Source organism: Lytechinus pictus, chromosome 12 (assembly GCF_037042905.1).
Source record: "Lytechinus pictus isolate F3 Inbred chromosome 12, Lp3.0, whole genome shotgun sequence".
Classification (NCBI taxonomy): domain Eukaryota; kingdom Metazoa; phylum Echinodermata; class Echinoidea; order Temnopleuroida; family Toxopneustidae; genus Lytechinus; species Lytechinus pictus.
In genome coordinates, this window is record NC_087256.1 from 4269350 (window position 1) to 4296574 (window position 27225).

Consider the following 27225-nt stretch of genomic DNA (forward strand, 5'->3'; position numbering starts at 1 on the left):
AAAATTGGAGCATATGAAACTACATGTACTAAGAGTATTAAACATCGACAATTTATGTTTACATATACATATTATTTTGAAATATGCCCTATTTAAAGTAACCTCTATCTACAGTAGCAGTCATATCAATTGCCCAAGGGGAATTCATGTTTACAATTTCTATAAATAGTCCCTATCCATAGGGATCCAATTCTCATTTGGAGAGGAAAGATATGGGATTTATTGATGCATCTGTTGCGACAAAGGTCTTTTGGAATGGCATTCGTAGATCCTACCTAGATCTTACCATGACATCTTGTCTCAGCAACATTATTTTGGGTCATTTGTATCGAGGACCGCTTCTGGAATTTCTTGGCATGTGTGTATCATCCGCCCAATTTAAAGAGACCGTGGTCAGAAGCTACCGTATTTTCCGGTGTATTAACCGCACCTTTTTCCGTCGGGGAAAACCTCGAAAATGGGGGGTGCGGTTTATACACGAACACAGAGAAATCAGACCTCAGAAACTTGATTGACTTGACGAAAATTTAGCATATATAATGAATGTGTGACATGTTTGAAACGTGGACTTGTAAAAAGAATGAAATAAAACTCACTTTACATCATCTCTGTCTTTCTCTTTTCATAATTTAATGATTTTTGTCGTGGCGTTCGCGGGACGGCCAATCCATGTTCGCTGAGCGCTCCTCGGTAGCGCCTGCTGGCATGGCTGGCCGGCGCTGGGCGCACCGCAGCCTAGCGACATACAGGGAAACTGAAGGTGGAGCGTCGCGCAGTGCCGTAGACGTAGTTAAGATTTTTCCCTCATCTGTTTGACCGATCTGCTAGTGTAATTGACAGCTAATGTCATACCTCTAATACTGGACAGTAGGGCACTAAATTTTGAAGTTGCCTACTATCGCTTTTCAAAACCAAAAATAAGAAAAATCACAGAAAGATACAGAAATCTTGCTCGAGGCCTTTCTAATGTGCAGCTAACTAAACTTGAAGACTGTACGTGTTGAAGCGCCATCTACCGGTATTGATTGCATTTGCAGCAATGGAGAACGTCGCCAATGAAGTCAAGGAAGCAATGATTTTAGGCCTTATCTGCAGTTGATAAGATTTATATTTTCTTCGTGCATTAATGAAAATATAATTTTACATTGAATTTGAGTGATTTTTTAATTTGAAGTATCGTTAAAATATTGATTTCATATGAACAACGTCGACTCGAATTGGATATAGAAATAATTGAGAACAATTATATTATTATTATTATTATTATTGCTAGCATAAACTGGTATATGTAATAATTCGAGCATAAATAATATGTCATTTACATTTTTATCACAAATGTAAGAGTGCATTGATGAAAATATCAATTTTGTAATGAATTTGAGTTTTTGTTAAATTTGTTGTAAACGGTACACAAAGTTGTTTGTCATGTGTCAGCTTGTGATTTATTTCATGAATTATGAATTGTGTGTCGATGTCGCCCTGTAATTTGTTTGCTGGTATGTATTTTCTTTTAAGAACTGAATTGCATATTGATTGGTGAAGTAATAATGAATTCCGGTATTTAAAAAAAATATATATATTGAGGGAGGAAGAAAATAAAGTGGGAATATGATATGATCACTTTTGATTTACACAAATTATATATGGATGTAGTATCAGATCGTCCCTTCCCATTAACCCCCCCCCCCCCTGGCTGCGGCGACTCCTCACGAGCGAGGTGGCGTCAAGATATAACGCAACGCGCATGCGCACCCTCCATGTATGCTCAGGAAAAAAAAAGTTAAAAGCCGACGTGACTGCTCGTCTCGCTCGGCCAACAGTCCGTTCTCAAATTATTTAGTCATGTGATGGTGTTGAGTTACTTAAGTAAACACAATCCCAATTCGTCGTCAACAGGTAATAAGTCTGTTTTATGAGTATTTATGCAAAATTCATACGTTAGGACGAATCACTTTGGACGCACCAGAGGCAGAGCTCGGGGAAGCCGCCGGGGCAGCCGGCAGCAGCCTGTAGACAGTGTAGTCTAGACTCGGCACCACGCACAGGCATTATCGCTGTGTATTGCATGAGCGAGATAATTGCGTCAAAATTGTCGAAGTGAAAACACTTTGCATCGAACAAATAATATCTTTTCGTATATTTTATTGCTTCAGTATCACGGAGAATGCATGAAGATATTCCTTCAAATATATAGAATTTTACACAGATTTCACTATTTCTGGTTTCCTCAATTTTTTTTTTTTTTTCCAAGAGTCAAAAATTGGGGGTGCGGTTTATACACGGCCGCGGTTTATATACCGGAAAATACGGTATGTTACCTTGGTTATCTGTATCTAAATGATTTTGGAAGTAAAGTACGTACCCCATTTTATCCTAAAAGTTAAGGGATTGAGCTTAATGGTTAGACATGATGACAATTGCAAAGAGAGTCTGGTCCTCCTGTGATGTGATTTCAATGGCAAAAAGTGGACGTATGTAGATTCATGAAGCAATGCTTACATTTGGATAGGGACCTACATGTACTTAAAATCTGAAACTTAACTTAAAAGCTATTGTGTACAAACTTTGATTGTACCCCCTCCTCATCCCAGTTCAAACAATACACAGGGAACTAACTTGAGCAGAAAATAATCAATGAACGTCATGATTTGATATATTATATCATGTTTATTTTCATCTCTTCTTAATGATGATAATTATAATAATGATTAGTATTTCTAATGCGCACTTTCTAATGAATCATTACTCAAGGCGTTTCATATAAAATAAAGAAAAAGTAAAAAACAATGGAAATATTCACAATTATAATCATCAAACATAACTTTCATATGAGGAAAAAAACACAGACTTCTCTATAAATATGATTGTGAAAATAGGTAATATTTGACACTTGATTGGAATGTTTTAAGACTGTTCATATTCCTGATATTACGTGAGAGAAGGCCACCTTCTTCTTCCATGTGATCCGTAGAGTCAATTCCTTCTTGAAATGTTATATGGACATTCACATCCCATCCACCTACGCCTGTTTACCCCTTCTCAGTACACATCCTGGCAGCTTCTTTATTTACGCATTTCTCTATAAACATCCTCTATGGTATTTATATGTGACTGCTACCTGGCTTGCTTACTTCTGATTTCGAAGAAGTTCTGCCTTGTCACTTCAGATCTCATGTAAGAGTTTGATGCCCCATCCATCCGTAAAGTATCCACTTTTTTGTGATTTAGCTTTTTTCATTTATTGGATATTACCTGGCATTCTTGTCACGATTGATTCACTTTTGATGTTACGTTAGGTACTCTTTTTTTTTCTTTTTTTAGATGGATGTCTAGTGTAATTTGTCTCCCTGTTTTCTACACTGATTTGACTCTTCCCCCTTTTTTTTGCTCGCCGAATTTTTTTTTTCTACATGGTTATTCACTTGTATTAAGTCTATATTCGGCATTCTTTCCTTCAGTCTCTGTCTCTTTGCTCTCTGATAAAAGGACATCATTATTATGATGCATGTTATACCTTTTATTTGTTCTCTCTACCTTCCTATTTCCGAATTTATGTTTCGTCTCCTGTGTATAACAATGTTTCCCTCTGTCTACTCTCTGTCTGTCCCTTTCTCCCTTTATTGTTTTTGTCTCTACTTCTAAACTTTTAGCGTACATTCAATGGTATAAACTATTCCAAATGCAAAGAGTGTCACGCCAGCTGCCTTTTATATCAACATGTTTTTGTAAACCAGTATACTGCTGTCTCTTTCCTTTCCACGAACTGTCTTTTGCCATATTAGTAATAAGGGATTGCTCCTATTTAGAGTCAGACCTAGCCGGGTTAAATGTCTGCCAATTGAAGTAGAGAATTATGGCTAGATTATTCTAAGTAATGAAAGACACAGATCGTAGATACTCTGGCCTGCTATTAATCTCCTTCGTACTCTGATAATGAATTCTACCTGTCTCAGGGGGAGTGGAGCAGTCAGATTTTGGAGTTGAGAGACTATCAAACCCAAATCAAACTTTCTAGAGGATGATAGAAAACTAGATCCTGGTGAATGGAGACTATCACACCCTGCTTTCCTTAAGAACACGAAATTGACCTTTTGTTTAGCAGACTCTGCGTGTTTTCATTTACCAATCAGGCTTTAATACTTGCACGGCCATGTACAACTGTGCTCCTGAACTATTTCCACGCATAGGCTTTCATACTTATTTTTGTTCCGTGGCTTGAGGGTTCTATAAACAAACTCCTGCCAAATACAATTCAGCCTATTTTCATTCCTGTCAATAATGACCAGATTTCAATAATGATGTTGATTTTTTGTGACAGAATTGAATTAAATTTCCATACAATTTGTTATTAGCTCTTTATTAAGTATTTAGTGCTCAGACTATAATTTCTTTTGTATTTATCAATTCTAGGATGATTTTTGTAGTGCTTGTGCTGATTTTTAATTCAATTTTTAAGAGCTTGTCATAACATTTATAATTTCATTATATATACTCAAATATACTACATAATTTTCATGAATTAGTTTTCCAAATATTGGAAGGATTTGTGACTTTGAAGCCAGTATATAAGAGTTTATCAAATTTGCCATAAAATATGATAAAGAATTAACTTTTATTTACTTTTACAATTATACAATCATGACAGAAAACAAATCCAATCTTTTCAAACAATATTTGATACAATTATTTTCCATCTACTTCTCTATATTCTTCCAAATTAGGTTCTGACCCACTTTGACAGTGAGCTTAATAGCAACAAAGTCAACAACAATCCTGAGCCAGAGTTACCCCTCCCACCCCGATGTCTGACCACACCCACTAGAAGAGGCACTAAAAGAAGACGGAACCTCCGAAAGAATGAGCCACCTGTCTCAAATGGTATGTTTCTTGTCAGGTGTTTGTAGCAAAGCCTCAGAATTTATATTTCTTTTTACTTAATGTATATTGTACAGAATTACAAGTTGATACAAAGAGAACCAATGTGAATTAATGCATTTTAGAAACAAGCAATTAGGATACAACAGTTGCCTGAAAAAATGATTTTTTGTTTCAAATCTTGACAAATTTATTAAATGCCTATAATATTTAATCAGTGTCTTGCCCTTCCTATCATCTGTCAGATCAGAATCACCATTATGCCTCTGTCATAAAGTAATATAACCATCTTATGTTTTAATGAATTATATGTCCTGATAGCACTGGTGGATCCAGGGGGAGCACAGCTGGCCCGTGTCTCCCCTTTTTGAGAGGCACAATTAAAATTTGTTAAGTATAAATGCCGTTAAAACAGAAGTGTGCCCCCTTTTTTTGCTTGTCAATTTTTTTTGTGGACAAAAAGTCCTTATTTTTTGGTTGAAAACCTTTTTTTTTTACTTGTAAAATTTTTCCTTGGGAAAATGTGCCCCCCCCCCTGGATCTGCCCCTGCTTAATAGATTGTACAATGGGTGAAAATGTAAAGTTCTTTTCCTTTGAGCAACTGAATGATACCTTTTATGCAACTTTTTCACAGAGAAAAAACTATTTGTAGAGATAGAAATTGGAAAGAGAAAGCGAGAGACAGGTACCAAATGATCCTTAATTTGAAAGAATGAATTGGTGAAATACATTTGTTTGCAGTGTTCATGCAGTGATGCATGACTGAATGAATGAAGGTTTTATCAGACAATCAAATGGAAGAAGAAAAATCCCCAAAAGAGCAAACTACCGTTTAAAAAAAAGAATATGAGTTTGAGAATGGTATACAGTGCCTTCCTACCTCTTTTTGCAATGCCATCAAGAAATGATATAACATTTATGTTAAAAGTGCTGGCAATAGCGTCCTGGTTTTATCTCAGTTAAAGTGATTAGGCACCGACAGATTTAAGTTCAGTACTAATATTTTAATTCAGTAAATGTAATGTCTTGCCAAATGATGCTATTTGTAGTTGTAGTGCTGTGGTGAGATTCAAAATCTGGAGACAAAAAGTATCCCTCGATTCACACTCGAGAACTCTGCTATTTTTGTGAAGCTGGGATTGCATTTTTGATGCTTGAATTTGGACAGTAAATGCCCTTTTGGTGTCAAAGGTTTATGAATATCTACATGTAAGACCTGATATTACTTTCTACAAATCATTTACACATGAAATTTTGCAATGGGAAGTGTGATGCAGTTTTATATGTGTTGTGTGAACTGGGCTTAACCCCCCCCCCCCCATCCATTCTACTAATGAAGTACCAGTCATGATCCCTTTTAATGATCACTAGGCCCCTTGCTCATGATGTATTTTTTGCTCAGGGGAATGCCTCCATTTAGGGGTTCATCGATACTTGTAACCATTCTTCATATTTTCTTTTTAGTACCATAATAAACAAAAATGGGATGCGGTTAAAAGCAGACATTATCTACATGTACTTGCGCTTGTAGTGTAATTATAGGTATTTTGGTGATGAAAGTCATCGGAAGCAATGAATTATTCAGACGGGTGTATAAAGAAGAAGAGGAGAGGAAAGAGGAAGTGGATGAGAGAAGGATGAGTAGAATAAAGAGGGGGAGAATGAAGATTATTGGTATGAGGGATGAACAACAAAATCTTCAAAATTTTAGGGGTCTAGGGGATGCATGGAATTGTTGAGTATGATGTGCTTGAATTCTTGACTGATTTTGTACATGCTGGATTGTAAAAAAGGTATAAAGTTCAAACAAATGACAACTTTTTAATTGTGCTACTGTACCTCCTTTCTGTTTGAGGATGCCTGTGATGTAACATTAAGATGAAACCTATATGTAGTTACAAATGCTAATCAACAAACTAATACACTAATATGAAGTCCTCTAAAATATGGCTTCTTTAATTCTTTAATCTTTCTTTGTAGTCAGTCAACTTACATGTAACAGACCATGCTTGGTATTTAAAATTAGTAGGATTAAAGTATTCTGTTAATGACATAAAAGGAATTTTGATAAAGTACTTTGAAGATTGTTCCTTCCCTTAAATGGAAATATTTTGAATGCTACTTTTCTGTTTCTTAGATTCAAACTTTTTGAATGGATACATAAAACTCATTTTCCTTTGGATTAAGTCAATGAATGTACAAGGATATTTTTACAATGCAAACCAGTGCTAGGATTTGACCAATCATTCCACATCATGATAGAGTTACAAACCACATGCACCCGAGAATGCAATATGCAAATCAAACTGCAGTGAATGACCAGACTAGTTGTATTTAAAGGTCTTCTGATCAGTAAGCTGTATTATCACATAATGCAAATCCTTGCAAATTCGCTGATCCATTTTATGTCATAACCCTGCTGTGGCCTCTAAACATCAGACTACCTGTTGTCAAGTTACAACTGGTAAGGGTCAAGAAATAAGGAAGCAAAGGATTGCATCAGAGTGTCGTATTCAAGTAATTTGCAATGCCGCCCCCATATCGAGGCTAATGCATCCACTAGCTCTACTAAAGAATCAAGCAAATTGGACTGTTGTCATTAATCAAGACACTCATTCATTTCCCCTGAATTTGTTCCAGACGTTGCTTTGCTTAAATCACATTGCGTCACTAAAAACACATTATCTCACTAAAAACACATTACCGGTGCTTTCAGAAGAGAGTTGGGATATAAATAGTTGAATCACAGTTACCAAAGGCGCAAAGCAAAAAAGGCCATTTTGCAAATATAAACGACTTTCCTATTTGCTGAAGATAACATTTACAGGGATTTTGTGGCAAACAAGGTAAAAAGTCATCTGTCATATACATACTTGTACAATATAAAGAAAAGTATGACTTTGTGCATATCTACTGTCCTGTGGTAAAAATACTGAACACACGTGTATGTAAAGTTAGGTTCATAATTTGTAAATGAAAGGCAGGAGAATAGTTCATTAATCTTATATTCTTATTTTTAAAACTAGATTATAAAATTTCACTATTCACAGTCATCCTTATTGTATATTTTCCTTTAAGTTTTCTTAATCATATTTTCATGATATTTTTCATTATACTGTAGCCAGAGTCTAGTCATGATAATTAGTTGATCAAACTGGACCCTTGTTTATGCTACCATTTATTAAGTTGATTTCATCAACAATATTAATGATTTAAAATAGTGAATAAGAATATTGTTTACAAGAGGTGGGTAAACATGATCTGTCTTGTGGCATATCATGTGTGGATGTGCATCAGAGTGCGATTGATTTTTCTTTCGTAGAGTTAGGATATGCCACATACATTTCTCTCTCACCGTTCAGTCCTTGTATTATCATCTAGCCGCACTCACCGAGCGTAGAGAGATCAATCGATTGGCGATGCGTCGTGTGGTCTGAGGTTTCCTCCAATAATGAAGCCTTGAAATGCAGGAAGGGCCCCCAATGGAAGAATAAATTAATTGAATAATTTGAATTGATTTTTTGCTTTGTGATTGTCCTTTGTGTATATATTGGATAAGTTGATTTGATATTAAATAGACAAGGGAATAAAGGATTTCTCAAAGAGTTTTTTAAATTATTTTACTGGTACAAAGAAAATAAAGATTGGACTTTCAAGTAATCAAATTAATTAAGACCTATTAACTCACTTGACTGATTCTTTGTTCAAAAGAATTGTAGTTTGCCTGATGATTTTTTTGTTTTCTAATTGTGAAGAAGTTATACATTTGTGTACATGTAGTATTAATTTCAGATTCTTGGTACTAAATTTAATGTGTTTTAATTCAATTTCAATGTTAGTCCTACTTAAGAATGGATGAGATAAAGTCATTCATCATTGATATGAACATGCATGACATTTAATTATTGCTTGAAAAGGAGAATATTTAGTACACTATGTTAAAATTTCACATACATGTAGTTGCTGCATGATGCATCGCAATATAATGAAATTACATTTGAGGGAGAACGGTACCATAATTACAGAGCTAACATGCCGATAGTACATGGCCCTTGACATGAGCTCAATTTACTCAACATTCGAACCCAATTTGAGCCTCTGCTCGCCCCAAAGTGAAGTGTGCTGAGTCAGGTCAATTGCAATGTTAGATTCACCGACACTATGTAATTTAGAAAGCATATTTGCCTTGATCCACTTGTAAATAGCAAGAAGATCCCTTTCTCATGCCTTCCTGGTGTGATGGATTTATAAGCTGCTCCGTAAGGACATGATTTTAGCTCTTCTATTTATTTCTTCCACAAAAATCTCTCAATAAGGATGCCTATCTTAATGTAACACTGTACCATGCAAATGGATGAGAAGTTGAAAAGAACATCTGAAGTAGCAGTATTTCTTGAAAAATATCAAGAACTGGATATTTTGTTTAGCGAAGACCAGTCAGCCTTACTAATCTGAAATTTTATTACCACCAACTGGGGCATAGGATGTAATATCTCAAAAAATTCTGAAAATGAAATAGAGAGGGGAGGAAGGGGGGGGGGGGTCGAGTATTTCAGATACCTTTCACTTTGTCTTTTACTTATTTTGCAGGATTTTTTGTTTACATACATCTTGGTAGAATAAGAAGAATATTAGCATAGTGGCTGCAGATCCCCAGACCCACCCCCAAATATTTGAGGATACCACTCCTGTTGCTTCATTTCCCTGGAGTCACTGCTTAGTCCCTAATGTAAAGTATGCGTAAGCAGCAGGTGGCGCTTTAATTCAGCTATCCATTCCCATCGTCCAATCAATCGTGGGTCACGCTTCTTCCTGCTGGGCCACCGCTAACTCGCAAAACAGAGTAACAAAATGATCATGTGACCTTGTCATGTGATTAGATTTTACAGAGTCAGTCTCATTTTGTGAGTGTTGCCAAGTGTAGACTTTGGGGTGATTTTCTCAGAAAGTTATGAAAGGTTTAAAATTAGTTACCTTTTGAAACCAATTCAACCTTTCTAATGTCACAATCACAAAATCAAATTACCTGTTTTAGTCAATTTCAGTCTGTTATGTTTGTCAGTGATACATTATATTAAAGAAAGATTAAGTTTAAATTTAATACCCTTACCCTTAAAAATTCGAAGTTTACAACCTTCTCTTGTCCCGCATTTGGAATCTTTTCCCCAAAAAATATTCTGAACCGTCCTTCAGAATCATTATGTTTCTACAAGGTACCTTTGTAGGTTCTTTATACAACCTATGGAGTTCTTGATGGTGTGAATAACCCCATAGGTTGTATAAAGGACCTTTAAGGGTTCCTTATAGAAACAACAACAGTTCTAAAGGACTGTTTAAACCCTTTTTCTGCTTTTTTGAAGATCCAAATACAGGACAAGGAAAGGTTCTAATCAGCTCCCTTTTTTCTACAAGTGAAGGGTGAAAGAGAAAACTAGTCATCACTTTTTTTTTATTGTATATAAGGGCAAATTTGCTCTACTTACACACATAGCATAGATACAGGTATGAATTTACATGAGGAATGTCTATACAACTGGACTTTAAGAAAGATGAAAGCCGCTGTTGGTTTCTTATGCCTTGTACGCTCTGTATTCATCACACCTTAATTTATCTCTTGGGATGCACTAAATAACTGCCTCCAGCTCAGACTTGTCATCTGGCCATGATTATGCAATTTATTACATTTTTATACCTTTCTACATAGACACAGTAACCCTCCTATCATCACATCCATAATTAAAATGGTCATTTCTTCTGCATGTAGATAGCCTATGGTCTTCTTTGGTGTCTCCTCATCAGCCCTAACCTGTATAGCTGCTGATTCTGATGTAGGAAAGTATCTTGGGTCCAAGAATAAAAACTATTTTTTATATGGGGGGGGGGGGGGGTAGTGTTCATACCTACACCGCTGTCCTTTCCAAATTACTTTTTCAAATCTATGGGGCAGTTATAATTTACATTCAGAGGGCAATTTACCTTAGGCTAGCCTCCATTGATTTTTCCTATTTACAGCCATTATATTCTCTATAAATAGTGAACTATTGGCATTATATAGCCCACTAATTCATAAAAACACACCCAGGTTTTGGTTCATGTTAATTGTTTCATGAAAGCAGACCATGTTCATGTACCCAGTTCAGATTATGGCACTGCATCCTCCCGAGGTACATTTAGGCTCTTTAGCTGGAGTTCATTCCATGATCTTTGCCATATTGTATAAAGTTTACTTTATGATAACTTTGTAATCAAATGCTAACTTTCTTGATTTTGATTTGCTGTTGAACATAATTGCAATAGTAGTTACCATCACATAGCAAAGTTACTATTATGGTAAGTTTTACACAATGGATAACTTTTCTGTAATTATGGGAAAAAATTGCCCCACTTTGGGCTAGTGGGAGTTTTCAAAACAATATTTCAGGGAGGGCATATTAGGATAGAATTTGAGCAATTCAAGTAAACTTGGGCTGATGACGATCTACCTTTTCTGAAGGCATGTTGATATCACCTATCATCACGTCAATGCAGAGATAGCCCGGCGGAATTCCAATCATCGCTGTCCTGCGATCATTAATTCTCTGCTGTCCAGCAATTCATAAATTAGCTGCTTGATATCCCTTACCGGAAGAGATTTGGTAATTTCTGAAATATGAATTTTGTATTGGCTCTCAGAGCATGTAATTCAATATGAAAGCGAAGCTCTGTAATTAAATTCACTTAAAAACCCGTACCTTGGATATACCTCAATGTTGCCTGTAGTTTAAATAATGTTCAGTTAACAATATCTTGATGACAACATAATCATCACTTTTGTTTTCTATTCTTATCTTTGTAATTTATCTGCTATATGAATTGCTCTCAAATTTGAATATTGCTTTTAATTATGGTATTTTCAAACTTGTCAATAATCTCCTATGATGCATGACTTTGAACAGTGAAATCTGAGGACATTAAAAAAGGTGCAATGCAATACACCATAAGTAGGAACTGTCCTTAATATTCCCAAGTTGTATGTGCTTGTATGCCGGAAAAATGCCATTCTTATTGCAAAACTTTGGTCATTCTTTTCATCTAAATAATGCATTGTTGAGAAGATGAAGAGATAATGAGAAAGATGAAACTGTAAAAATGTTCTCAATTCCGATTTAGATTGACATGTAGATGAAGCCTTGGTACACAACGTTATCTTACTTAGATCTGAATGTACTAGGGTCAATATTGGATGTCTTATTCATTTCATCAGTATAATAGGACATCTCAGATAAAGGAGTACTCTTAATAGTGACAACCTCATTTTGACTGAAATTGTCTCCCATTTAAATTTTACGGCAGATAACTATTCATAGGCATTACAAGATTGCCATTTACATGTTTGTTACAACTCTGCAATAAATTTTTTCATGAGCAGTCATCAGATTACTTTAATTCTTATATTCCAAGGTTTTAAACAGCCCACCAACGATATGATGTATGCCAAGGCATTTCTTTTCCTTATAGTAGTTGAAGTTACCAAGACTTCTAAAAGAAACATGAAACTCGCTTTTAAAATCAGATTTCTAAAACATTTATATGAGATCCATCTTGTTTCTGGTAAAATTTGTCATGTACTGTTTAGGTCTTTTTCCTCCATATGATCTCATTGGTCAATTAATGTCTGTCTGTTTTAGGCTAAAACTGTGTATACTAGCAAATTTTTTCAATAAAAATTGCATCAGGGACGGAATCACAATAGACAGCTTAGAGGTCTTTGTCAAAAATTGGTGAACCTGGACAGCACATTCTCCTGAGATTCAGAGCTGACGAAAAATTGCAAATATGTCATTTGTCCAGAGTCCAGGACGACACTGCAGCTGTTTTGATTCACCGATTTTCAACAAAAAAGATTTGTCATAAAGGGCTTTGACAATAGTTCCTCTTCTTTCCAGAAAGCGTCTGCCTAGTAATTGCAAAACTTTCTAATAAATATCTTCAAGAAGAAAAGCAGGAAACCTGCTTCAAAAGTCAAATTTCTATATTGAAGATGGACTCTGTTTGGATAGAATCTGTCATATATGTTTTTGTAAACTCTGTTCCATCTTATAGGTCCATCCATCTATAATTGAAACCCCCATCATAGGCCCTCCTATGGCCATCGCTTTAATTGGTGATAATCCTTGAAAGCGAAGGGAAGCGTTGAGCCTTTCATCTAGATTGCGGAGAATCTTAGTAATCACCTAGGTGTTAATAACACAATTACACCCCTATCACTAGGGACTGCACGAGAATGACGGGTTTTATAACATAATGGAAACCTGGAAAGGTTTGGCCACGCTGAGTGTTTACCCGTTGTGTTCAGAACATGCGGTAGAAATGCTTTTGCCAATTTATTTGGAGCAATTAAAGCAATGGTCAACAGTTTGCATCCTGTTTCTCTGATAGGAAATAGAAATCAATCTGTTAGTGTATGTTACTTACTGGGATATTGATAGGGGATTTTAGAGGGCGAGGGCCCTCATATTTTAAAGCATATTTTCTACAACTGAATTGTGATATAATGAATTTACTTTACCCATTGTACTTCATTTTTTCCATTATTTTGTTTGTATTCCCATAGAGATGTACTCCATCCCAGCAAGTTGATTAAAAACGAAAAGAAAAATAAATCAATCCTACTTTGTAACACTGTGAATTTCATCAAAATCAGATATAAAAATTCATATTATTATATTAGTTATAAATGTATAACATTTTAGAAGATATATTATATGAGAATTAAACGCTTGATTGAATCATAATCACTATATAGTAATAGTTAATCATACATTCAAGGATGAATAAAGCCAGAAAGTTTGAAGTAAAATTCTTCTCGTTCATGAGTTTATTTCATCATCAGTTCTTTTCATTTGGATGAAATAAATCATCCACACTCACAACAACATTAAAAGCCAAGTCCACCCAAGTAAAATGTTGATTTACATAAATAGAGAAAAATCAAACTAGCATAACACTGAAAATTTCATCGAAATCGGATGTAAAATAAGAAAGTTATGGCATTTTAAAGTTTCGCTTATTTTTCACAAAACAGTGATATGCCCAACTCAGTGGTATGCAAATTAGGCAGTCGATGATGTCCATCACTCACTATTTCTTTTGTTTTTTATTGTTTGAATTATACAATATTTATTTTTTTACAGATTTGACCATAGGGACTGACTTGACTGAATCATATAGTATTAAACAATGCTAATTCCACGTGTTCAGGAGGGAATTAGTAACTGTTTCACTTGACAATGAGGAGAAAATTAGAATATCTCATATAATAAAATACAAAAGAAACAGTGAGTGGATGACGTCATCAGCCTCCTCATTTGCATACCGACCAGGATGTGCATATAACTGTTTTGTGAAATTAAGCGAAACTTTAAAATGTCATAACTTTCTTATTTTACATCCGATTTTAATGAAACTTTCAGTGTTATGCTTGTTGGATTTTTCTCTGTTTATTCAAATCAATTCTTTGTTGGGGTGTACTTGTCCTTTAAGTACATGTATACCATGTAGGTGTATATTAGCTAATCTTGTTGATGGAAGTGACCTATCGCTGTATTGCTTGTGCCCGTTAGCCCCTTTTAATCATTTTAAGCAAATCTGGCTCTTCATTCAATCGTGTGCCGGTCACTTGGGATGGGAAGAATAAGAAAGGTCAAGTTATTAGCTAATTACTTTGCAGAAGATTAGAAAAAATAGATGATGTAATGATCCAGTCCTATAGACACTCATATCATTTCCTTTTTATGATTGCAGGTTAGTTTGAGAGGTCAAGGAGATAAGAATGTGAATTATTACACAAATGATATATTAAATTCTGAATTAAACTTCCTTTAGAATATGAATGGAAATAATCTTTTCTTTTTCTTTCATTGTATACAACTGTATTTAGAGGTTAAGTATGTTAAGATGATTTTCTTTATGAATAGCAAATTGTATGTAAATGAAATCTAAATTCTTACATTTCTTCATGTATATAATAAAAAATGAACAGCAAAAGACTCAGGCTTATATAAAACTTTGTTTAAAATAGGCCTACCTAAATTTAAAGGGGTTATAATGTATTCTGAAATAGTAAATTAGTGCTGTCAAACTTGAATTGATATCATCACAGATTAGATTTCACTTCTGTAGTGATTATAAGCATGCGAAATATTGTAAGGCCAGCAATAGCTTATCTAAATTCATTTTTCAATGTCTAATGGAGAAAGAATTGAATTCTCATAGATGGTTGGTAAATGGTACAATGATGATAACCTAAGGTTTATTTTTCTTCACTATATTGTATTATGTAAATCCAGGATCGTAGGGGAGTGTGAATTTCATAGTCATCTTCTAAATGATATTTCATCCGTATTTATGTATATATGTACATTATGTTAGCAATTTAATTGTCTATTTATGATTGTTGTTGTTCTTTCAATTTTTGAAAGATGATGATGATAATGATGACGACGATGATGATGATGATAATGATGATGATGATGACGATGATGATGATGATGATGATTATGGTGATGATGATGATGATGATGACAATCATGATGATGCTGATGATAGATCATGATGACGATGATGATAATGGTGATAAGGAGGCCAAGTAGGAGGGGTAGTGGGAGGTAGAAGCAATTCAGTATTTTGTTGGAAGGAGGAGAGGGGGCAGAAAATTGTTCATTTTTGTTCTGTAAAAAAACTAACCAGAAAAAAGAAGATATAATCAAAATTTAAGGGGAGAAGGCAATGTCTTCTCTCCTAAAGTAATTACATTGATGGATTGTTGGGGGTGGGGGTAGATTTGCCACTGGTAGGAGGAGAAACAAGACATGACGATTACTGGTATGATTGATAATGCTGCTTCTGATGTTGATGATTCCTTCTCATGTCGTCAATTACCCAATCAATGTCTCCCACTCTCCCTGTCCATTTTTCATCTGATTCATTCATATTTTTTTTCTAATGCACCTGTTTTCCCCCCAAGACTTCTTGGTGGCTCTGAGAAATGTATCTTCCTTGGCCTGTTTTGGGGCAGGAATGTTGCCCAGTAATGATGGTATGATTACCTCTCCCTTGTTCCCGATCTGTTTGGCCTGGACCCTGTTACATAAAACTTGTTATCAATGACAAAACTATACAAGCTACTGAAATTGTATAATTTGATTTGTCAAAAGCAGATTTTTTTAAACATTGATAAGAAAGTTTGTGAAATAGGGTCCACCTTTTAATGCTGTCAACTATAGCATGAAAGTTTGAAATTTTCAATCAATTTTTGCTCTCAATGATTTTTCAATGTTTTGTGTGCCACCTGACCTACAAATTATTTTTTCATCCTTTTTTCTTTTCTTGTAGTGATTGTTGATTATGACAACCATTTAAATCTGGCATGCATGCTTCATGCGTATAACACTGGTTTGCTTTAAAATTCATGGATTTTTTTTATAGAAGATTCTTGAACACAAGAACTACTGTAAATCCAACTGTTGTTCATTCTTTCTTTAAAAATCCTAATGACAATGTGGAATAAATAACCTTTGGAGGTGTGTACATATTTTTGTATAAAGATATCAAATTTAATGTGTACAGTTTTTTTTTTGTATTGTTAGTCCATGTTTTTGTCTTTGAATTGCAGTTACTTTTAATTGTACATTCCATTCTGTCGTTTATCTCACAAAGCAATAATCTCACTAACTTCAATTAAGTTTACGGAAGTATTTTTTTAAATACCCAAGTTATAATTACATACCAGAACCTTCATTTCTCAGATCATAATTAATAAACAATTTATATAACGGACATTGACAGTAGTCTACTTGGGATGAAGTATGTATTACATGGGCGGTATATATTTTGATAGCTACATGTATACTGGTTGGTATTAGAAGAAGTAATATAATATGCCTATATTAAAAAGAAATATTTTGCTGGTACTCTCTGAATTTCCTATAGGTGGTATTAATGGTGCTTATACATCATGATAAACTTTAAAGGAGCCAATATTGGTCAAAGGTTTTCATCTCAGAATTGACACTATGCCTGTCTACATTACTGGTTATTATTTTGCAGATAAAATAGATTGTTAGGATGAGTTGTAGTGATTTGCAGTATTTTTGGTTTGATTTTTTGTTGTGCATGTTGTACAATAATTAAAGTGAAATCGATAAACATTAATAAATAATAATTCATAGTCATTCACTTTGCAAAGGTGAAGCCCAATTTAGCCCAGTAGGTAGTAATGCAACTTGCTCAATTATTATTTATTTCAAGAAGCATTTCAGTCAAACTCCATTTTCAGTAACAGGTTATCCTCCTTCATTCTCCTGAATATATAAGGTCTTACTTTTCATGTGTCTTTTGACAAGTAGCTGTCAAAAGAACAAGGATTCATATTTTCCTCAAGTAAAATGCGTCTTGAGCATGTATTTGATTTGATTTCTTGATTTGATTCCCCAGACTATATTGTATAATCTGTTATCTATCTATCTATCTATCACTCTGTCTATTCATCTATCTAATCTAATCTATATAATATATATTTGATTCTTCTACCTACCTTTCTAATATAATGACTATAGAGTGACTGTCGTCTTTTCTTTTTTCCCCCTTTTTTTTCTAATCAGTTTTAATTTCATTACCTACCCACATGTACCTTTTCCCTCAACCTAATTATAACATATCATTTTTCAAATAAAAAAAACAATGCAAAAAAATGTTCTACTTTTCCCTGTGTTTCTTTAAATGTTTTTTTTGTGTCTATCGTTGGTTATTTGTATATGATTGTGTCTGTTGTTTTTGGTAGTTGCCTATCCCAGACTTCCTTTTATTGAAGGGACAATTTTGTGAACTGTCAGAATATTTATGAATTTCAGTTTCGTTTCTGTTATTGTTTTAAGGAATTATGTTACTAATTTTTTGTTCTCTTCTTTTAGGCACAGAAGTAGAAGATGCATATGGTGCTCCAAACCTCAATACTAGTGCTAACCAATCAGGTGTAGAGGTCAAGCTGCTATGTGGGGCAGACCTTTTGGAATCCTTTGCTGTACCAGATTTATGGTCACAGGAAGATGTGAGTTCTTAAATATTTGACATGTTTTACCATAATCTTGATGGAAAGAAGAAGATTTCTTTAAAATTCAACATGTATCATAGAAATGATCATTGAATAAATGATGGCCATTTGAAAAAAAAAACTGAAAGGAAATAAATGTTTAAAGGTTATAAAGGATAAAAGGGTATTTGTTCATACTTACAGAGAGATACATGTTAGAATTGATATAATTCATACTTACCACCCCCTAAAAATAAAGAAGTGAAGGATATATATTATAAAGTACATGTAGATTAATGAATATGCAAACAAATGTATGAACACACAAGATGAGACACTAGATAAAGAATGATAGTTTGTTAGTTTATTTTAGATCTATAGATGGATATATTTCAGGTTAATTAATTGATATGTAGTCAAATAAATGAATAAACTGAATAGATAGGGAGGGAGAGAGAGCGATAGATGTACATGACCTAATCAAATGATAGGAAAACAAATGTATTAAAATAATGACAAAATGGCAGAAATAATAAAATGTGAATTTAGCCTTTCACTGCATGCCAGGTTCTGCTTCACCAAACAATATGGTCAATCCCCCATCGATTTCTCAGAAATGATGTCAGTTGACGCAATGACCATGTGATGTAAATCACCACAAGAGGGAGCTCTACAAGAATTGAGCTATCACTGCATTGTATTTGCTTTTATACCAGATCATTTGATGGTAGTACAAATTGTAATTGAATGCCACAATTCCATTTTTTCACACTCATGAAAATTTAAATCTAAAAGTATTGTAGCGACAGTTGTTATTTAGAATTTTAGTCGCCTGGGCATTGAATCTTGGTGCAATTATTGGTTTGACCTTTTTCTATTGAATGTGATTTGATTACAGATGGAGACTATTGTTGGAAAGCATGGTCTAGTGGTTATTACAAGGAGTGGTTCAGACCCGTACAAGTTCATCTATGAATCAGATCTTTTATTCAAATATTCAGTGAGTATTACTTTTTTCTTTATACTTCTCTAATTTTCCTATATTTGAACTTTTGTTTGTTTGTAAAATGCACATCAGATTGTTAGATTATTGTATTTGATCAAGTAGTTTTCAGTGAAATGACTGTATAGTATGACCTCATAGCCGATAAAAGTTTTTGCTTTATATTGTAGAGCTAGATTCAATTTTCCATCCTGTTAATTCATCATTACAGAACCACAAATAACCTTAAGCCATTTGTTCTTAGTGCAAGAACTTACTTTTAGCATTATGATTTTTTTATTCAAATAGATTGCCTTTCTTTCTATCCATGCTTGTTTCTCTTTAACATTAAAGCTAATTCTGTATTAGCCAGACAGTACTCCATCAATTTAAATTATTAAGTTTGGTAAGTGAATTAATACACCTTGCCTTATATTTCCAATCATGAATGTTTTAGGGTGAACCCTTGCACTTGGGATATCAACAAGGCAGTGACATATTTACATTTGTATTTTGTGGACTGAATGCTTTTGATAAATTACATCTTTGTTTATTGTTTAATTTTATTTCAGAACAACATTCATATAGTAACAGAATGGATCAGCAATGAAATAAGCTCAACCAAGATAAGGTAAGATTTGATTCAGTTCTGTAGTACCTGGAAAAACCATACCAAGGTCTCGTAACAGAAATACTTTCAATATTAGTTGTGAATTTCAAGCATTAGTTTTGATTGATAGTTGACAGTGAGGCTGCTGAACAAATTGAACATACAAACAATAATGTAGTTATGTAATTGCCATATTTTCAATGTATTGCAAATCTTCTTGTTACAGAGTCAAAGAATATTTAAAGGAGAATGAAGGTTTTGCATATTTACATTAATAATAATATCAAATATAGAACATTATTACCTACAATTTGATGTATCAGGCAGGTCTGTAGGCCCCCAAATAATAAAGTTATTCAACTTTTAAAATTCAATCATCGTCTGCTATGAGATGCGTATTCAGTCTTTAGCAGGCTGCCATTTTTTCTTGGATTCCAGCGACCCCCAGCGAAGATATGTCAAAATCGTGCTCTACTTGTGAAATGCTCAACCTGTATCCTGTACGTAATTATGTATGCCGCAATTAATAGGCATATGATCTTTCGCTAGCATTCAAGATCATGCCGTACTGCCAGGCCTTCGGGTGTACGAACAAAAGTGGAAAAACGAGTGGGGGATAAACCTTTCATCCTCTTCCAAACCAAGACAGAATCAAGGAACTTTTTCATAAGTGGATTGAGGCGATAAAAATTGAAAAAATTCTTCAAATCATCATACAAATACAGGCGGCATCATGTGATTTGTAGTGACCATTTCCAGCCTGATGAAATACTAGGAGGACATGCGCAAAACTTTAAAGTAACAAATGAAGAGAGCTTACCAATGGTATATGAAATATGATGATGAAATAAAACGCTGAGGTGAAAATCTATAAGTAAAACCCTCAAATTGATCCAGACAGTACGGGAGAGAATGAACAATGAAATAGTGTTTGCGGCAGTAGACTAGCAAAACACGCAATCCGCAGCTGAGTATGTGATGGCTTGATGATCAATTTGATGATATGAAAATTCTGATGTTATTTATGCTCTTAAACAATTCTCGCTACCCCAAATAGCGATTTCGCCGAGATCCGGGAAAATCCCTGTAACGCGCATTGCATTATGGGATAGCTTTTCGGTATTACAACTTCCTGATCGGAAGTCCAATGCACTGTTTTGCCATTCAGATCAACAGTGCCGTCATGCACAACAACACAACGTCGCTTTCGCTCGGAAAGTTCGTGATCACAACCCTCTCTTTCACATTTTCATGTGAAATATATTTTTTATTTCTATTTATAATTCAAATGGAATCAAAACTGACCAAATTAGATAAAACGTATTATAATCTGTACATATTACGCTGATTGGCATCGATTTCAGCGTGGTGGAAAACTCAGTATCGCGAACCTCGCGCGAGCATAACTCTGAACCGGAAGTGGTGATGACGACCCGACGAAGTGAAAATTATCTCGTCTCGCGCATTATGAGATTTTTGTTCCTATTTGGGGTAGCGAGAATTGAAATGTAAAATTTAACCATTTGAAAAAAAAAATTATATAAGGATAGGCTAAAAACATTTTTAGTTCATTTGGAAAATACGACTGAAAATATTTTTAAGTGTTGAGTTTATCGTATGGTTTTAATAGTGAAAGTAGGCCACAGTATAGCCAATCACACACATAGAGCGCAAAAATGTCACACTCTGGAAGTCCAAACAAAATGGCAGCATACAGCTTCACATAAGATTGTAGCACTCGTTTGATTTCAAGTAAGATTTTTTCAAATATGTGAAATAAGACATTACATGTGTTAAGTCAAGTTAAAAGGCTGTGAGAGGCCCCAAACATGTATTTTAACCTTTATTCTCCTTTAAAATGGAAGATGTAACCCCTTCCTTCTTTTTCTTGTCTCTCTCTCTCTCTCAGTCACTATCTATCTATCTATCTGTCTGTCTGACTGTCTGTCTTTCTCTTTCTCTCTCTCTCTCTTTCCTCTTCATTATTTAATGCTAATTTGTGGAAGGGGATTGGAGTAGGCATTTATGAATGTAAACTGTGTGAAAAAACATTTCGGCTCTGGCAATATTCAATTTTTTTTTCTCAAAGCCATGGTACAAGGTATCATTAAGGATTTACATTTTCTGTATCATAATCATTCTAATAATGTTATTTTTTTAATTTATATTTTAGGACTGCCCTAAGAAGAGACAAGAGTGTTAAGTATCTCATCCCTGAACCTGTTGTCAAGTATGTCAAAGAAAATGGACTCTACAAGGAAGCTCCGAAACAGACAGAAAAGAACCAGTGAAAATGGAAATTATTTATAACTGTTAGAGGATATATCCTAATTGTGGCATGACTGTTCCAGTATACTTGTGTCAGTCGATTGATTGTAAACTGTCTATGATACTTGTAATCAATCAAAAACATGAATACCAATTACTGAAAAAAAATATTGCTTGCATGAGAGATTGGCCTCTCAACTGTCAGCTTTATCATTGTTTGTACTTGACATCTACAAATTATACATGGGCTAAGAGTTATTTCCCTCCCCCCCCCCCCCCAATTTTTTTTAAGCCATAAAAATGGAAAAAGATTGGTAAAAATAAACAAATCCGGTTTTTTTTCAGCTATGAAAGTCCCTTTCGATGATCGCTAGTCTCAGATATATATTACCATTTTGTTTGCGTCATATCAAAAGATCCATGCCACATGCAAGATTAGCCTCTACCAATTTCCCTTGTCTACTGCCCTCTGTGACGAACTTTTGCCAAGCGCTATAATTGCCCAGGTACAAAAGCAATTAGATACTTATATCAGATGCTGCACGGTATTGGAAATATTTGTACCTGCTGTCTGTGCATTTATTTATTTTATTGAATAAATTGAGGAAGCAGGGTCTGTACATGTTGAAGTATAAAGTTTTTTTTTTTCAGGGGTGGGGATATTAGAAACTTCTGAAATTTGGGTTTGCTGAAACCTCAGTACTCTGATCAGTCCTTATACAGTCCTTGGAAAATCCCTTTAAAAATAGATTTGGTTATTATCTTCTTGAAATAGATTTTCCACTAGTAAATGATATCTTTCTTCAACTTTAGCTATCAGTCACGATATATTCAATTGAATGTGGGTAATCTTATCCTGAAATTACTTTCAAATGCGACAGATCTCCTCAGATTCCCAGTAGCTTCTGTGTTACACACCATTATACTTTCAATATTTTTTACGAGTTCGGCAAAATTTATGCACTAAATTTGAATATATTGTGAAAACTGATTGAGGTTTGACAAAAGTGCAATCAAAACTGGTTGGAAAAATGCTTATGTGATATGGTGGAACTGTCATAACCCATTCAATATCAATACATTCAATGAATGCAGAATGCAGTGTTTTGTATGATTTTCTTTTAAATATGAGGGTGGCCCCAAACTTTTGGCCAGTACTGTATACATTTGGTCTATTTATCTTGTAATGCTATGTGAACAAGTTTCAGGTAAGGCATGGTTTTATTTGTATGACATTGCCTTAACTTGCTGGTTAGAATATTATTGAAATAATGATTGTGCAAGGATTACTTTATCAATAATGAAATCTATTCAAATGCTTACATGCACATAATGAAGAATAACTGCAATTATTTGAAGACAATTGTGCCATTCAAATTATCTATTTGGAATTTCATTTTATCTCCACATTTTTATTTCAGAATAATAATTATAATAATAATAAGAGTAACATTAATTATAGGTAAGTGAAAGCAACATTCATAAGGTACTTTATTACAGGTGTTTAGATGCCCACCGATGGACTGGTTAACAAATTCCCTAATACATAATAATTAAACCCAACTATTTTAATTATTTTTAATGAAAATTAAAAATAAACTAAAGTGTGCATCTCCTGGGTATTACTGATTAGAAAGTAAGTCTCAAAAATGTTTAAATATTTTCATTGATAGAGCATTCTAAATATGGTTTAGGACTTTCTTGAGGACGGTAGGTGCAATGACAGGGAAAGAATGATCATGATATTAGTTTTTTATGCATTGGCTGTGGTCTGATTTTTAAAAAGGATTTGATATAAAAAATAAAAAAAACATTAAAAAAAATGAAAGCCATTGTAAGATCCATGTCACAATGTGATAATATTATTTTTAAATCACATTGTCACAGAGAGAGTTGCAAGTGAAAATTAAGGTTCTCATTAAAGCTCAGACATTTCTCAAATGTTGTAGATGTGGGGTGGTCAGTATGTTTTAGTCAGCTTGCACTGAGCACTGTTGAAAAAGTGGTAGCTCAACTGAAAGCTGGAGTAATAATAGTTGCGCTTTGTATAACCATGCAACGGCGCTATACAAATCCAGCTATTATATTACAATTAGATTAGGCATTGAAATTATTATAGGTGAGCATCACCTATAGATCCAAATGCAAAATTAAGCATAATTGAATTTAAAAAATGTCAAATACATCTGTTGAACATAGGCTGATCCTTTTTATTGATATGCATACAGTAGTAGCCTGTCCTAAGAGAAGAGTATGCAATGATTTGAATACTGCCACTTACCATTAACCTGTATTTAGTTATAGATAATACTTTGACCCATTCATCATTTCTCCCAATATTTTATTTCTTTTAGTTTGTGCGATCTCTCTGTGTGTTTAATTACATTGATATATAATGAAGAATACCATGGCGTTCTTGAATACTAGCCATTTATCCTAAAAGAATCATTACACTTTCTAAATTGGCAACATTTGGGCATTTATGTAATAATTTTTATGATTGTATTTTTTAGTTATGGAGGATGGTAAAATTTATAATGGTTGCCAATTTGAGGAGTCGCTCTTATAAAGATAGTCCTCAGAAAGTTATGTACATCAACAAGGGTTTTGGGGGGTTCGTAACTAATCCTACAATTTTTTTAAATCATGAAGTGTTCCACCTCTATTACATTTAAAGAATTTGTTTCAGAATATCAAAAGGTGCTGTTTAATGTATTTTGTCGTAAAAATCTTTACCTTCTCTTTTTGTTATTTATTAGAAATATGACAAAAGGGTTATATGAAATTAGAGTGAAGTGATTGTTGTGTAGTTATATATTTTTACCTGTTAATCATCACCAGTACTACCAGCAATCTTTCATTATGTTTGTTTGATTGCAATTAGTTATGTTTTGTATGTACTCCTGTTTATTTTCAATATTACAGTGGGATGTAAATACTTATAAAGAGATCAACTCAGAAATGTATGTTTCTTGTATATAATTCATAGCATTTATAAGTTTGGAATTACCTTGTTTATCATTTTATTTGTAATGATCATGGACGCATTACCCCCTTGAAATAGAGATGTGTTCATATTCATTTTCTGACATTTATACAATTGTATGTTAAATTATTGTTGTCTCGTTTGATGATTCCATTGTTAATTTAAACTTTGGTCTTATATGATATGACAAATCTCAGCCACTTTTTTCATAGTGTTCTCATATGGTGAGGCATGTATTTATGTTCTATAATGGCCAAAATTGCATTGTATGGAAATATTCTGTACTCTCTTTGTGCATTTATCTATTTCTGAGGAGGTAATTTTGACATTTTCTTGGAATCTGATTTTCATAATTTATCATACTTTTTTTCTTCATTTTAATGATTATCTCTGAATAGAACATAATGTTGATATACAATGGTATTGATGCTTTGTTAATGTAATGCCCCCCCCCCCAACATTCTGACATCGCTACTGATCATTATTTCATAAACTTTTCTTTTAAGAATTCTGATCATTTCAGCTTTTCTAATACACCAGTAAAGGTGAAAAGTAGTAATTATTAATCAGATGTCCCAATATTTTAGACTGAAAAAATAGGGTTAATTTTGCTTTGAAATATGAAAGAAACATCATTTCTGAATATAGTGTGTAGTTAAACGGTTTTGAAAATGAACATTTTATCAAAATGAGCTTGCAATAGTCAAACTTCAGATTATTTTCTTAAACTCAGAATGGTTTAGTGGTCTTTCGAACAAAGGAATGTGCAATCTGTGCATTAAATAGGTGAAAAGAGTTAATAATTATATTCATCTTTATAATTATGCATAGGCTAGTTGTATATTTCAACTTAAGCTTATACACCTGAACAAGTCTGTGAATCCTTTTGGGTATTTTTTTTATATTTGTATGTAAAGTCATTCCAGTAGTGGTAGATATAAATCATTTTAAATGAAAGCAATTCTGTGCTTCTTCATTTAGATATTTAGATCTCTGGAGATGCAAGGGAATGATGTCGATATATATGTTTCAGAGTATATTTTGATTTTAGGATAGATATATATACATATTTTTGCATGTCTTCCACTCCATCTGTTGCTCTTGGATTCCATGAAAATTTTTCTGAAAAAGTATTTTCCTTGAAGCATTATGTTCTCTTTATATTGGTTCTGTATTTCATTGTTTTGATGAAAAATAAGCTAAACTTAAATTTCACATGTTTTATTGAAATCTAAACAAACATTGCGAATCTTCTTTAGAGTGCGTACGTCTGTCTCAGTTTGGCAACATCTCTTGATATCCTACAGATCGAGTCGGTCAACTACAATTTGTTGGTATTTTCTCAATATCTGCCGTACTATGAAAGAGTGAATGTTTACATAAGGACAATATGTGATATATCAATATGCAATGAATGTATATGCTATTTGATATTGTGCAGTTAAACTTGCAAGGTGTGCGTAAGATCCTTGCGCCCATCAGCATTATGACGTTTGCATTGCTGAAACAGAAAATTTACTCAAATATGTGTAACCATCTTAGTTTTAATGACAGATGTTAATATATAATCAGAAACGTAGCATTTTACACAGCTTATAATAAAAGAAACAATTCAGGCATGCTGTGTGTGAACAATGTAGTTTAATACAACAGTAATTTCCAAACATGCTTTTACAAGTGAAATGTAGTGGAAAATATGTGAAGTAATGTGTGCTTGAGTCACATGTTTGCTGTGATGTATATTTCTTTGAGGCAGTTTGTGATGACATAATGTGAACACAGACTTAGGTGTAGATATTCATGCATGATATGATGTACTATTTCATTCTGTGTATATGCCATGCAGAACATTCAATATTATCAGGATTCTAGAGAATTGCCCTTAATGTTTTCATTAGCCGTGTGATTTTTAAGTTATGATCACTTAAGTTTGTGATTTAAGTAGAAATGAGAGAAAAGTTTTTACCCTAAGAATTTTCTTGAGAATTTAAGAAGGCATCATGTCACACTTATATTGAGAACCACTGTTGAGGAGTTGGAATATATCATTGAAATTTATGAAATTAACACAAATCTATAACAGTGAGGAAACTATTTTTGTGGAACTCTGTAATTTTTGTTTTGAGAACTTTGATCAATAGGTAAATGATATTTTGGATGAGCAAATCGTTTGAAAATGAATTAAGTCTGCTTGTGAGAATGCAGCTTTTTTGTCAATGTTTATGATGAATAAATGCTTATTGACATGCAATCTTTAAAGTGTACTCATTGTATTTCTGTGTACCTTATCCTCAAGTTTAATACTAAGCTGATATTATATATTGTGAATGTTAAGTTCATAATGACCTGAACTTAGAGAATCCCACAATTGCTTATGAATTATTTGATTTAAAATTTTACCTTTGTAATTTTTAAGTTTACTTTCAAACTGATA

General features: G+C 33.7%; 2 protein-coding genes across 2 annotated transcripts in view; both read left to right on the plus strand.

The window, feature by feature from the left end:
• The window catches only part of LOC129273393 (uncharacterized), a 28408-nt gene extending 19748 nt beyond the window's left edge, over window positions 1-8660 (plus strand). The window contains exon 4 of the mRNA XM_064107741.1: window positions 4722-8660. Coding sequence (XP_063963811.1) covers window positions 4722-4904 — 183 coding nt within the window. The 3' untranslated portion in view covers window positions 4905-8660. The remainder of the gene's footprint in view (window positions 1-4721) is intronic.
• Window positions 8661-15844: 7184 nt separating this feature from the next.
• Window positions 15845-27042, plus strand: LOC129273394 (nicotinamide/nicotinic acid mononucleotide adenylyltransferase 1-like). Its single transcript, XM_054910422.2, has 5 exons — window positions 15845-15953; window positions 17827-17963; window positions 18844-18945; window positions 19500-19558; window positions 21711-27042. The coding sequence occupies exons 1-5, from the start codon at window positions 15860-15862 to the stop codon at window positions 21826-21828; spliced, it is 510 nt and encodes a 169-aa protein (XP_054766397.2). The 5' UTR covers window positions 15845-15859; the 3' UTR covers window positions 21829-27042.
• Window positions 27043-27225: the final 183 nt, after the last annotated feature.

What these genes read in the sequence shown, in the direction of transcription:
- LOC129273394 (XM_054910422.2), top strand. Translation starts at nt 15,860, where the DNA reads ATGCACCTGTTTTCCCCCCAAGACTTCTTGGTGGCTCTGAGAAATGTA. An exon ending in ATCTTTTATTCAAATATTCA is followed by an intron (nt 18,946 to 19,499) that starts GTGAGTATTACT and finishes ATTTTATTTCAG; the next exon opens with AACAACATTCATATAGTAAC. An exon ending in ATAAGCTCAACCAAGATAAG is followed by an intron (nt 19,559 to 21,710) that starts GTAAGATTTGAT and finishes TTTATATTTTAG; the next exon opens with GACTGCCCTAAGAAGAGACA.